General features: G+C 43.0%; 1 protein-coding gene across 13 annotated transcripts in view; it reads left to right on the top strand.

Moving 5' to 3' along the window:
• The window catches only part of tnrc18 (trinucleotide repeat containing 18), a 173339-nt gene that overhangs the window by 140053 nt on the left and 20329 nt on the right, over positions 1 to 12957 (top strand). For all 13 annotated transcript variants that reach the window (XM_073060680.1, XM_073060681.1, XM_073060690.1 and 10 more), the window contains 3 exons: positions 82 to 199; positions 5100 to 5175; positions 8836 to 8944. In XM_073060680.1, coding sequence (XP_072916781.1) covers positions 82 to 199; positions 5100 to 5175; positions 8836 to 8944 — 303 coding nt within the window. The remainder of the gene's footprint in view (positions 1 to 81; positions 200 to 5099; positions 5176 to 8835; positions 8945 to 12957) is intronic.

Genomic DNA, 12957 nt, shown 5'->3' with positions numbered 1-12957 from the left:
TATGGGATTACATTCCATCAGGGTTAGATACAGAGATTCATCACCAAGGAGTTAACAAGAGATTTCCTTCACTTTCCACAGCCCCTCGCTCATGTGTGATTGACAAGGAGGAGCTCAAGGATGGCCTTCGCGTGCTGATTCCAATGGACGACAAGCTGCTTTATGCCGGCTATGTGAAAACTGTCCATTCTCCTGATATGTAAGTTTTCCCCAAAGCAGAGGGCATAGGTTTAAGGTTAGGGTAGGAGCTCTAGAGGAAACATAGGAACATAGAAAACCTACAGCACAATACAGGCCCTTCGGCCTACAAAGCTGTGCCGAACATGTCTTTACCTTAGAACTATCTAGGCTTACCCATAGCCCTCTATTTTTCTAAGCTCCATGTACCTATCCAGGAGTCTTTTAAAGGACCGTATCATTTCTGCCTCCAACACCACCGCTGGCAGCCCATTCCACGCACTCACCACTCTCTGTGTAAAAACTTACCCCTGACAACTCCTCTGTACCTACTTCCAAGCACCTTAAAACCGTGCCCCCTCGTGCTAACTATTTCAGCCCTGGGGAAAACCCTCTGACTATCCACACGATCAATGCCTCTCATTATCTTGTACACCTCTATTAGGTCACCTCTCATCCTCTGTCGCTCCAAGGAGAAAAGGGCTGAGTTCACTCAGCCTATTCTCATAAGGCATGCTCCCCAATCCAGGCAACATCTGTGTAAATCTCCTCTGCATCTGAAGATACGAGGAAGAAGTTTTTCACTCTGTGGATGATTTGATTATGAAATGCATTGCCTGAGGGGGTTGAGAGAAACAGACACTTACAGCATTTAAGAAGTATCTAGGCCAGGGGTTCCCAACCTTTTTTTTATGCTATGGACATTAAGCAAGGGGTCTGTGGACCCTGGGTTGGGAACCCCTAATCTAGATGAATTCTTGAATCAACCAGCATAGAATACAACGGGCCAAATGGAATTGAAATAGATGGGGCCATGACAGTTGGCTTGGGCTTGGTTGCCCTCCCAACCAGCTCTTCTGTTGTCATTGAGGGAAAGGTTACTGTTATGACACCCATGTCGCTCACCTCTCGATTCCCTTCCTGTACTCCGACTCATTGTTATTTGAGATGCGGACTATTACTGGGGGGGGGGGGGGGGCGGGAGGCGGGTGTCATCTGCAAACGTAGATCGGTGGGCTGAGGATGCACCAATTTTTAGAATAATCGTGGTGGAGGTGGTGTTGCCTTTTCTCACTGATCGGTCTGCTGGTCATGAAGTCAAGTATCCAGTTGCAGCTGGAGACATTAAGTCCCAGGATCCAGAGTTTGCTTGGACTAGTATTATTGAAGGCAGAAATATTGTCAATAAGCAATAGTCTGATGTAGGTGCCTTCACTGCTCCAGGAATGGGCATTGGGCCAGGGAGATGGTGCCTGCTGTAGAGTAGTTTTCTCCTGACTTGCGCTCCATGTTTCCTGTTAGACAAAAAGTCGGCTAGCAAAAACATGTCTGTGAAGTTGTGGGTAAGAGAAGAGAGATACCTCTCAATTATCTCGCTCCATCTCCTGTTATGCTGTGACTTCTACCGCAGAAATAATGACCAAACAAATCTGCAGTCTGATGACTCAACAACACACCCTCACACTGCAGGCCCAGCCAGAACTACTACTCACTCTCCAGATTATAATCCACAGAAAGGAGCCAAAATCCACGTGCTCTGGGCCAGATTTGACGAGGCAGGGAGAACATCCATCTGTTGCAAGGCTTGAGGATCGCTAAAAATTAGGCCTCAGACCTTTTTCTGAAGGCAGGCGCCTCACCCAATGGGAACAAACAACTGAGCGTGGAATGGCTCAGCAGCTGGATAAATCCCCCGCAAGAGGTGGCAGTTAGGGTGAAACTGGGCAACTGCAGGGCCATTAGTGGGAGGGAGGCCATTCCTGATCTGCAGAAAGGAACTTTGGTTAGTATATTTCAGAAGTAGACAATAATAATTACTTCAGTGGCCATGGGGCTACCGAAGAGTGCTGAATAGAGTAGGCCTGTGCTGGAAAAGTTCATCAGATCACACAGCATTTTTGGAGAGAACAACAGATTTGAGATTGACCGTTCCCCTCGCCGCAGATGCTAACTGATTTTCCAGCATTCTCTTTTTTATTGTTCAAGGTTGTAGTGTCTGCAGAATTTTGTGGTGAATTGCTTATGCTGCTTACCTTGGCCTCAAGTGCTTGAAAATGACTCTTCAAAAAGCCTTGAGCTTGCAAATTCTGAATCTTCAATGCTTATTTCAGACACCCAACTGAGATGTGGAAATAGGATTGATATCAATGAAAAACAGCACCCGTTATATATCAGTTCTAGGAATGAACTGTTCTACTCTAAGCACACTGTAAATCCATTTGTGGTGAGGTCCTGTTCTAAGGAACCTAAAGGAGGTAATCACCGATGTGAATATCATGTGACAGAAAGGTCTGCTCGAATCTGTACCTTGTGTCCTCCAGTCATGTCCACATCTTTTGCCCTTCCATTACAAATCAGCGTGTCATGATGATGAGTCAAGCAGTTGGTCGGACTTTCTCCTTGCCCCAGGGCACAGCCCGATCTGAGCACATCTGTTCCCACTATGTCAAGATCAAGCTGCTCAGCATTAGCAGAAGCCTCGCTGCATCGAATAAAGATGGCCGAAATGCTTCAAAGAAACACTGCTGTTGTACCTTAGGCAATTAAGGAGTACTGGCATTCATTTATATATTTAACACATTGTCCACTGGATCCACTCAGGATCTGTAAGCAGAGTGTTCCAAGGCATCTGGGGTAAGAGTGGTGAAGCATTTCAACATTTCAGAAGTAGAAATATAAAAAAAATAGTCTGGTAAACGGAGATATTTCTTCATCATTTTTTTTGCAATCTTGGCCAAGGCAGCCCCAGTCATAGGAAATGCCAGTTGCCAAACGGCCTTGTGATAATGGCTTCATCTGCTGCTTTTTGTTTGCTTTACTTTTGAAGGATAAGCAATGGGCAGGACGTTGGGGAGAATATCCTGTCCTTGTTTGAATAAATTAATGTATCTTTAATGTCCTTCTGATCTCATCTATCCACTGAACATTTCATCTGAAAGAAGGGCAGCGTGTGGCAGTGGAGTAGGTTCTGCTCAAGCCTGCCCCCTGTGGCTCGGACTCTGAGCTGAGTGATCGGTACTCCCAGCTGGGAGTATTCTGTAATCTACAGACAGAGAGTGAGGGACCGCTAATGGATCATCGAGCCAACATCTATTGTTAGTGTACGAAACAAACAAAAGCCCTTTTCTGTAGAGTTTTTATTTTGCTGAGAAAAACACCCCACTTTTCATCTACCATACCCCCTTTTCTGAGCCAAGCAAAGAACTGTCAAGTTGAGAGTGAGTTTGGGAGTGCCTCTTTGCTATGTGAAGTGTCTCCTCAATTTCAGAAACTTTATTCAGAGGTAGCTGTAATCACATGTCTGTCGCACACTGTAGCTGACTCAACATAAACAACGGATGGTCTGTAGTAACCAAAAAATATTGTTCCTCTCTTCATTCCAAATGGTTAACTTTTAACCTCAAGGGATAATTTAAAAAAAGAGAGAATTTTGTAGGAAGGCCACAATTTGTTCCTACAAGCATGCGAGTAACAAATTTGAGCCAATAGAACACATAGGGTGCCCAGAATGAGGTATCAGCTGTGGTTCAGTAGAAGCTTAGCTCTTTCACCTCAGTTACAAGGCTGTGGTGTAAGTCCCATTCCAAGGACTTAAGGCAGGTTGGACCACTATCACAGAGCAGTATCAAGGGTGTGCAGCAGCTACAGATAAAACACTAAACCAAAGTCTTGCTTGCTCCTCATTTGTTAAAGATCCCATGGCACCATTTCAGTAACAATCCAGGCAGCTGTGCCAAAGAACTTCACAAGCATTCACCCCTCCATCAATATCACTGAAACAAACGGATTTGATCAAGATCAGATTTTTATTTATGGCAGATTGCTATGCACAAACCAGTTGCTCTGTGTCATAAAATGCAACTCTAAACAACACCATACATATGACATTGACTATGATGTGCCTTACTGACTTTCAATAAATGCAACTTTTTTTTTAGTGCTTGCTGATTTTTCTGCTCAGCTGAGGTCCTGTGCTGGAGCGCAGTGCAATAACCATCAGAAAGTCTTTCCTTTTATCTGTATAAAAAGCACATAACTCCACTGAACAAAGACAACCAGCAAATTGTACTGATTTTGCTGCGGCAGCAACAGCTGATCTTCCATTGAAATCATGGGCAAACCAGTAGCGTACCACTTCACAGTGCCTGCTGTAAGATCGGGGTTCAGTTCCCGCTGCTGTGTGTAAGGAGTTTGTACTCTCTCCCTGGGACTGCCTGGGTTTCCCCTGTAACTCCGGTTTCCTCCCACAGTCCAAAGGCGAACAGGTTAGGGTTGGTAGGTTGTGGGCATGCTATGTTGGTGACGGAGGCATGGTGACACCTACGGGGTTTCTCCCAGCACACCTTCAGGTTGTATTGGCCATTGATGCATTTCGCTATATGCGACCAAATGAAACTAAACTCTATCTTCGCCATCATGTTTCCTGTTTAGGGGAAACCCAGAGCGGGGTGACATCGTTTCAGAATAGCGGCCACCTTTCCAAATTGGAAATGATAAGAATTTTTTCCCTCAGAAGAGCTGTATATCGGGAGCCCAGGAGGTGAAGTAGTTGAATATATTCAAGGGTGAGGTAGATTTTTTGACTATAAGGGAATTCAGGTATCAACAATGGGCAGGAAAATGGAATGAGGGCAGAACAGATCAGATCTTATTGAACAGCTGAGCAGAGTCAAACTGGTGATATGGCTGACTCCTGCGCCTATTTCTCATGTCCTATTTTCTTGAAGTCACAAGTACTGAGCTGATTTAAGTCTGGTCCCTTTTATTTCAAATTCTCATCTACATTTGTTAAGTAATCAACAGTTCTTTTTTCACACGTAGCTTTCTGCTGCTATGTTGTATACACCATGAAATACAATTAGAAGTTTGGACCTTGTAAAAATGCTGGAGTTCATATCTGGATACTTCAATTCCTATTCTAGATACCGTGTGGTTGTAGAGGGAGAGAGGGGAAATCGTCCTCACATCTATTCATTGGAACAACTTTTACAGGAAGCGGTGAGTGGCCTGTTATGCTAATAAAATTCCTCTGTTGTGTTAGTCACGTTCTGCACTCTGTTCAATTTAGAAGTGATTTTGCATGAGCTTTCTTTCAAGCTTGAATTTTGTACAAAGTCGAAGTGCTCAGACTGAGGCAAGTCAAACAATGACCAGACCACCACAGAAAACCCATGTTTGTGCCTGATGTCCTGATCACACTTAACTTCACAAACACTCTTTCAAAATGCACTGAAACTGGAGAATAGGAATGAATCTCTTTGTACAACCCAGTATGCTAATAGATTTTTCTTCCCCACACAAAATAGTTAGATTTTCTATTGGAAATGTACCCAATGAAATCATTTATTTCACTGATATTTCCGAATGATTGTTTTTTAAAAAATGAAATCAAATCATTAGAAAGAGGATACATAAGGTCGGAAGGTGTTGAATTTTTGTTGATAGAGCTAAGGAACTGCAAGGGTAAAAAGATCCTGATGGGAGTTATATACAGACCCCCAAACAGTAGTAAAGATGTGGCCTACAAATTACAATGCGAGATAGAAAATGCATGTTAAAGAGCAATGTTACAATAATCATGGGAACCTTCAATATGGAGGTAGATTGGGAATATCAGTTTGGTGCTTGATTACAGGAGGGGAATTTCTAGAGTGTCTATGAGATGGCTTTTTAGAGCAGCTCATGGTTGAGCCCACGAGGGGATCAGCTATTCTGGATTGGGTGTTGTGCAATGAACCAGAATTGATTAAGGTAAAAGAACCCTTAGGAGCAAGTGATCGTAATATGATCAAATTCACCCTGATATTGGGAAGGAGAAGCTAAAGTCAGCTGTATTAGCATTACAGTGGAGTAAAGAGAATTACAGAGACATGAGAGAGGAGTTGGCCAGAATTCATTGCAAAAGGACATTGGCAGGGATGGTGGCAAAGCAGCAATGGCTGGAATTTGTGGAAGCAACTCAGGCACAGGATATATACATCCTGAAGAGGAAGAAGCATTCTAAAGGAAAGCTAACACAACCATGGCTAACAAGAGAAGTCAAAGCCAACAGGAAAGCTAAAGAGAGGGCAAATAATAGAGCAAAAATTAGTGAGAAGTTAGAGGATTGGGAAGCTTTCAAATACCAACAGAAGGCAGCTAAAAAGTCACTAAGAAGGTAAAGATAGAATACGAAAGCAAGCTAGTATTAAAGAAGATACCAAAAATTTCTTCAGATACATAAAGTGTAAAAGAGAGGAGCGAGTGGATATCAGACTGTTGGAAAATGATGCTGGAGAGGTAGTAATGGGGGACAATAAGGTAGCAGATGAACTGAATAAGTATTTTCCATCAGCCTTCACTGTGGAAGACACTGGCTGAATGGTGAAAGTTCCAGGTGTCAGGGGTCATGAACTGTATGAAGTTACCATAACTAGAGATTAGAGAGAAGGTTCTTGGGAAACTGAAAGGTCTGAAGGTAGATAGGTGAACTGGACCAGATGGTGTTCACCCCTGGGTTCTAAAAGAGGTGGCTGAAGAGATTGTGGAGGCATTAGTAATGATCTTTCAAGTATCACTAGATCCTGGAATGGTTTGGGAAGACTGGGAAGTTGTAAATGTCTCTCCACTCTTCAAGAAGGGAGAGAGGCAGAAGAAAGGAAATATGGATAAAGCAGTTAGTCTGACTTCAGTGGTTGGGAAGATGATGGAGTTGATTATTAAGGATGAGGTCACAGGGTACTTGGAGGCACATGATAAAACAGGCCATAGTCAGCATGGGAAATCCTCAAGGGAAATCTTGTCTGACAAATCTGTTGGAATTCTTTGAAGAAACAACAAGCAGGACAGAGGAACAGGTATCAGTTGATGCTGTGTATTGGATTTTCAGTAGGCCATTGACAAGGCACCACACATGAGACTGTGAGCCCATGGTATATCAGGAAAGATTCTAGCATGGATAAAGCAGTGGCTGATTAGTGGGAGGTAAAAAGGGGCAATAAAGGCAGCCTTTTCTGGTTGGCTGCCTGATGCAGGGTCATGGCCCAAAACGTCAACTGTACTCTTTTCCATGGATGCTGCCTGGCCTGTTGAGGTGTCCCAGCATTTTGTGAGTGTTGCTTAGATTTCCAGCATCTGCAGATTTTCTCTTGTTTGTGATGTAATGTTGAAACTTTATAATGCACTGGTGAGGTCTCACTAGGAGTATTGTGGGCAGGTTTGGACTGCTTATCTTAGGAAGGATGTGCTAAAACTGGAGAGGGTTCAAAGGAGGTTCCCAAAAATAATTCCGGAATTGAATAGTTTGTCATATGAAGAACAGTTGATGGCTCTGGACCCGTACTTACTAGAATTCAGAAGAATGAGACGTGACCTCATTGAAACCTAACGAATGGTTAAAGGTCATGGTGGGGTGGATGTGGAGAGGATGTTTCCTGTGGTGGGAGAGTCCAGAGGACATGGCCATGATTAGAAGGGTGCCCTTTCAGAATGGAGATGAGGAGGAATTCTTTAGCCAGAGAGCGGTGAATCTGTGGAATTCATTGCCACGGGCAGTTGCGAAAGCCAGGTCTTCATGTATATTTAAAGCAGAGGTTGATAGGTTCTTGATTAGTCAGGGCATGAAGGGATAGGGGAGAAAGCAGGAGATTGGGGCCGAAGGGAAAAATTGGCTCAGCCATGATGAAATGGCAGTGCAGACTCGTTGGGCCGAATGGCCTAATTCTGCAGCTGTATCTTATGGTTTTATGGTCTATGGTTTTGATTTTTATATTAATTTGTTAGGATTTTATTGTTAAGTGGTTGTATTTAAGATTCTGTGCTGTTTCAGGAGAAATTTCTCAAGACTTTGTATGGGGTTTGCAAAGACTTTGCTAAATTACCAGCAGGTTCATTTCACACAATTTAGAAATAGCATTGCTGTGTTGTAAGGATGTGCAAAATCAATATGTATGTGTACATCATCGTGGCTTGTTCCTCTTTTGCATTTCTGAGATTTGTCTCAGAACATAGACGTGATGAGTTCCACAGCACAGAAGGCCTGTCCATTGAGATACCATTTAACATGGAACCTGCACAATGCCCCAGTCAGCTCTCACCGCCGTACCTGCAAATGTACAGTGTTTCCCAGTTAAGCACCAACACACTTTATTTTCAAATCCGTTCATTGCTCTCTTTTCTTCTCCAGTTCTACAGTCCTTTAAGGTATCTACAACCGTGTCCTCATTTGCCCCCACATTTAATCTCTTTATCATTTATAACCATGCTTTCATCTCCCTAAGTCCCGAGTTTTAGAATTTGCCTCCATGTATGTCTCCACCTCTCCACCTCACTTTATATCTTTTCAAATGGTCTTAAACTTAACTTTTCTCAGTTTTAGGGGGATCTGCCATATCTCCAATTGATGCTCAGTCAATTTCTTTTCATTTGGTAACTCTTCTGTGAAGCACACGGGGAGGGGGGATATGGTTTGAGTTCTGACATTAAAGCTGTTGAATGCAACTAGGTGTTTTATATATTTTGTTCAGATCTTCAAAAGTGCAATTTTTTCACATTCTGAGTAAGTTGAACCCAAGGGCATTGGCTCCCAAAGAGAGCATTTTGTTTGTCAGAACTGAAATAATCTGAAATTCCAACTTTAATTTTGCATCTTGTTCTCTTTCTAATGTGTCTTTAATGCAGATCATTGATGTTAAACCCTCCTCTGTGAGGCTACTGCCTGAAGGTACTCGCATCGCTGCATATTGGAGTCAACAATATCGCTGTCTCTACCCAGGAACTGTTGTCAGAGGTACCTGTCACTATCAATTTGTGAGCCAGAGGAAATGTAGATTGGGCTACCTTGTCAGGCTGTCATTAAAGAAAAAATATCCTACAGAGTCACATCAAACCCTCCCCGGCATGCAGGAAGTGTGAGGAATTCAAATTTAATGGTGATTCAGCTGTAGGGACTCGAGTGGGTTTGCCTTGAAGTATAGAAGTCACAGTATCCCCCCAGTTTGCCTGTAATACTTTTTTTCAGTGTAGTATAACAATTGTAGTTAGAGAAAAGTAAAAGGAGTGGGAGGAAACTCCAATCTCGATCATTTAGTGGCTTGGAGAATGTGAAATTTTGGCCAGTTAGAATATCATTAATGGCCTATTTCTGTAATATGTGTACAAGGCCAATAGGCAGAGTAGGTCATAGAGCAATACAGCATGGATACAGGCCAATGTCCATCTGGATAGTCCCAATTCCCAGCATTCGCCACATCCCCTCCATGTACCTGTTCAAGAGCTTCCTAAATGTCGTAACTGGCTCAACCTCTTCCTTTTGCAGCTAACTCCATATACTCATCACTATCTGTGTGGAAAAGTTTCCCTTCAGCTCCCTTTAAAATTTCTCCCCTCTCGCCCTAAATCTATGCCCTCTAGATTTTGAAAAGCCTGTTGCTCCACCTTAACTATGCCTCTCACAGATTTAAACACTTCTATAAGATCACCCAAGGAATAAAGACCTGGCCAATCTTTCCCTGCAACTTGAGCCCTCTAGTCTTGGCAAAGTCCTCATAAATTTTTCTGTACTTCCTCTGGATTAACTACATCTTTCATGTAACAGGGCGACTAAAATTGTACACAGTATTCCAAATGGGAACTTAGCAACAGCTTACTATATATAACTGTGACATAAGGTCTGAGCGCACAAAAATGCTGGAGGAACACAGCAGGTCAGGTAGCATCTATGGAGAGGAATAACCAGTCAACACACCCGAAATATTGACAATTTATTCCCCTTCATAGATGCTGCCTGATTTGCTGAGTTCCTTCAGCATCTTGTGTATGATGCTCAAGATCTCCAGTACCTGCAGAATCTTTTGTGCCTTTAGTGTGCTAAATCCCCTTTTCACAACAATATTTACTGGTAACGCCATTTTCAATGAAGCATGCACTTGTACCCTTAAGACTCTCTGTTCCAGATTTGTCAAACACAACTTACATGCTGACTCCTCCTAATCAGACTCTCTCTATCCAAATGCTGCTGGATCCTGACCCTCAGAATTCCCTCCAATAACTTCCGCACTACTGGCGTCTGGCACGTGGCCAAGTGGTTAAGGCGTTGGTCTAGTGATCTGAAGGTTGCTACTTCGAGACTCAACTAAGGCAGCGTGTTGTGTCCTTGAGCAAGGCACTTAACTGGTGCCAAGCTGTATCGGCCCTTGCCCTTCCCTTGGACAACATCGGTGGTGTGGAGAGAGGAGACTTGCAGCTTGGGCAACTGCCGGTCTCCCATACAACCCTGCCCAGGCCTGCGCCCTGGAAACTTTCCAAGGCACAAATCCATGGTCTCTCGAGACTAACGGATGCCTATTATTATTACTGGTGTCTGGTTGACTGGGCTGTAGTTCCCTGGCTTGTGCTTGCTACCTTTCTTAAACAATGGAACATCAGTTCCAGGCTTCAGGAACTTTGCCAATGGCCATAAGAATACACTTAGGGGGGGAAACAGTCTTTATCCTCCTGATTTCCCTCTTAACTGCATTCCTAATCTTCATATATTTGTAGTTACACTCTTACAATCATCCCTGACCTCCTAAACCCATGTAAGTTTCCTTCTTTTTCTTGACCAGCGCCTCAACATATCTCATCAGCCAGGGTCCCCTAAGCTTGCCAGGTTTACCCTTCACCCTATATGCTGCGTCCAGATTCTTCCTATATCACTCGTAAAAGTCTGCCAATCGCTATTTGTTCATTTCAGCCTCCACCTAATTCCCTCAAAGTTAGCCCTACTCTAGTAGGACCCCAGCCTCTGGACCTGCCCTATCCTTTTCCATCACCATCTTAAAGCTAATAGAATTAAGGTCGCTAAAGTCAAAATGTTTCTTGACTGCTTCTTCAGTTTCTTGCCCTACTTCATTCCCCAAGGGAAGTTCCAGTATCGCATCTCCCAAAAAGGGCCTTCTATATACTGACTCAGGAAACTTGCCTGGGCATGTTTCACAAATTGCACCATGTCCAGTCTCTTAACACTGTGTGGCCAAGTCAATACCAGAGAAATTAAAATCTCCCACTAATACAATCCTGTTATCCTTACAGTGCTTTGTGATTCAACCCCTCTCCAGGGCTCGCTTTGTCACCTGGCCTGCACAGGCCTGTCAGTGAATCTCTGTATCACTAAGCCATGTGGGAAAACAGGGGATTATAAGTTTTGCTCTGGGTCACAATCAATTTACCCTGCTGGAAAATGGAGGTATGACTAAAAGTTACATAGGAATCAGACAAAGGGCAGCACAGTAACGTAGTGGTTAGCACAACACTCTACAGTAGAGACGACCCAGGTTCAATTCCCACCGCTGCCTGAAGGAGCTTGTTCATTCTGCCTGTGGCTACGTGGGTTTCCTCCCACAGTCCAAAGACACATCCGTTGGTAAGTTAATTGGTCATTGTAAATTGTCCTGTGATTAAGCTAGGATTAAATTGGGAGGTTGCAGGGCTGTGAGGCCGGAGGGGTCAGATGGTCCTATTCTGTGCTGCATCTCAATAAATAAATCAATCTGTATTATGCCTTTCAGCATTTCAGGATGTTCCAAAATGCTACTCTACGTCAAATGAGTACTACTGAAGGCAGTGACTAGTAATGTGGGACATGCTCCAGTCAATGTGTGTCCAGAAACACCTACAAAGTAATTAGAAAAATAAATGGTCGGTGTTGAGGAATAACTGGTGTCCAGGAAAAATAACCCTTGCTTTTCTGTTTTAAACAATTTCATGCAAACATTTTGCAGGCAGAAAGGACAAGAGGGGTCTCGCTTTAACATCTCATCAGCAAACTAGATAGATAATATGCTTCAACCAAAAATAAACTCTGCCTATCCTTCAGAAATGGCCACTTGGAGGAGATACTGAATTACGTTGGCTTGATTCATTGAGGTTGTTGTAAGATACAAAAATTAGCATTAATTTTAATCTCACTGTGTTCAGCACTTACTTAACCTGTCGAATCATTTATTTGTATTATAATGAATCCCACATTAGAATAGTTCTTCTTTTGAGGGGGTTTCCCTTTCTCTTTTTTCCCATTTGCTCTATAACCTTTGCTCCTACCCATTGATTGTAATAAATCAGCATTAAGGAACTAGCACTTAATGCAGTAACGAAAACGGTTAAGTGATCCCTAAAACTGACAAGGGAGGTCTTCGAAGCTTGTAAGTTTTTCAAACGTCTTGAGCCATTTGCTTTCAAGACAGATTTATTGCTCTCCTCTTGAATGTGATGCAGAAATTTATCACATAGCTCACTGACATTGTGCTAACTGCTATTCTCTAATTATTCTCATAAATCTGCTGAACTCAGCTCCCTTTATGGTGGCAAAACCAATGCTTGCAGTTGGCTACATGGAATGGAATCAGCCAGACTATGTTCACTTTCTGTACCTTCGCCAAAAACCTATCTGGCACATTTCCTACATATAGAAATTCTCCCTCGGAATTGAGTAGCTTACAAGTCTATAAAAAGCACAGAAATCTGTACAGGATCTTGTACTCCACCTCTGCCTGGTAATTCTCATAATCATAGCAAGAGAGAGGTGAGAAACATCCTAGACAGTAGAGTGTTTAAGCATCAGCTTTAGCTGTAATCATTTCCATAAAGAACGGAATTCAAATCAGGATATGACTTTAAGGAGAATTATCCCTGCGGCTGTTTTAATAAGCAAGAGGAAAAGGATGAAATCCTTGGCGTCTCTTATTCAAATTCAAGAAACCGTCAGTTCCAGAGATCAGCCAGCCACAATGAATCTCCAGGGTTAGAATGAGAAGATGCAGCATA

Source organism: Hemitrygon akajei, chromosome 11 (assembly GCF_048418815.1).
Source record: "Hemitrygon akajei chromosome 11, sHemAka1.3, whole genome shotgun sequence".
Classification (NCBI taxonomy): Eukaryota; Metazoa; Chordata; class Chondrichthyes; order Myliobatiformes; family Dasyatidae; genus Hemitrygon; species Hemitrygon akajei.
The sequence above is the reverse complement of the archived record's forward strand: the minus strand, read 5'-3'. Positions and strand labels throughout refer to the sequence as shown.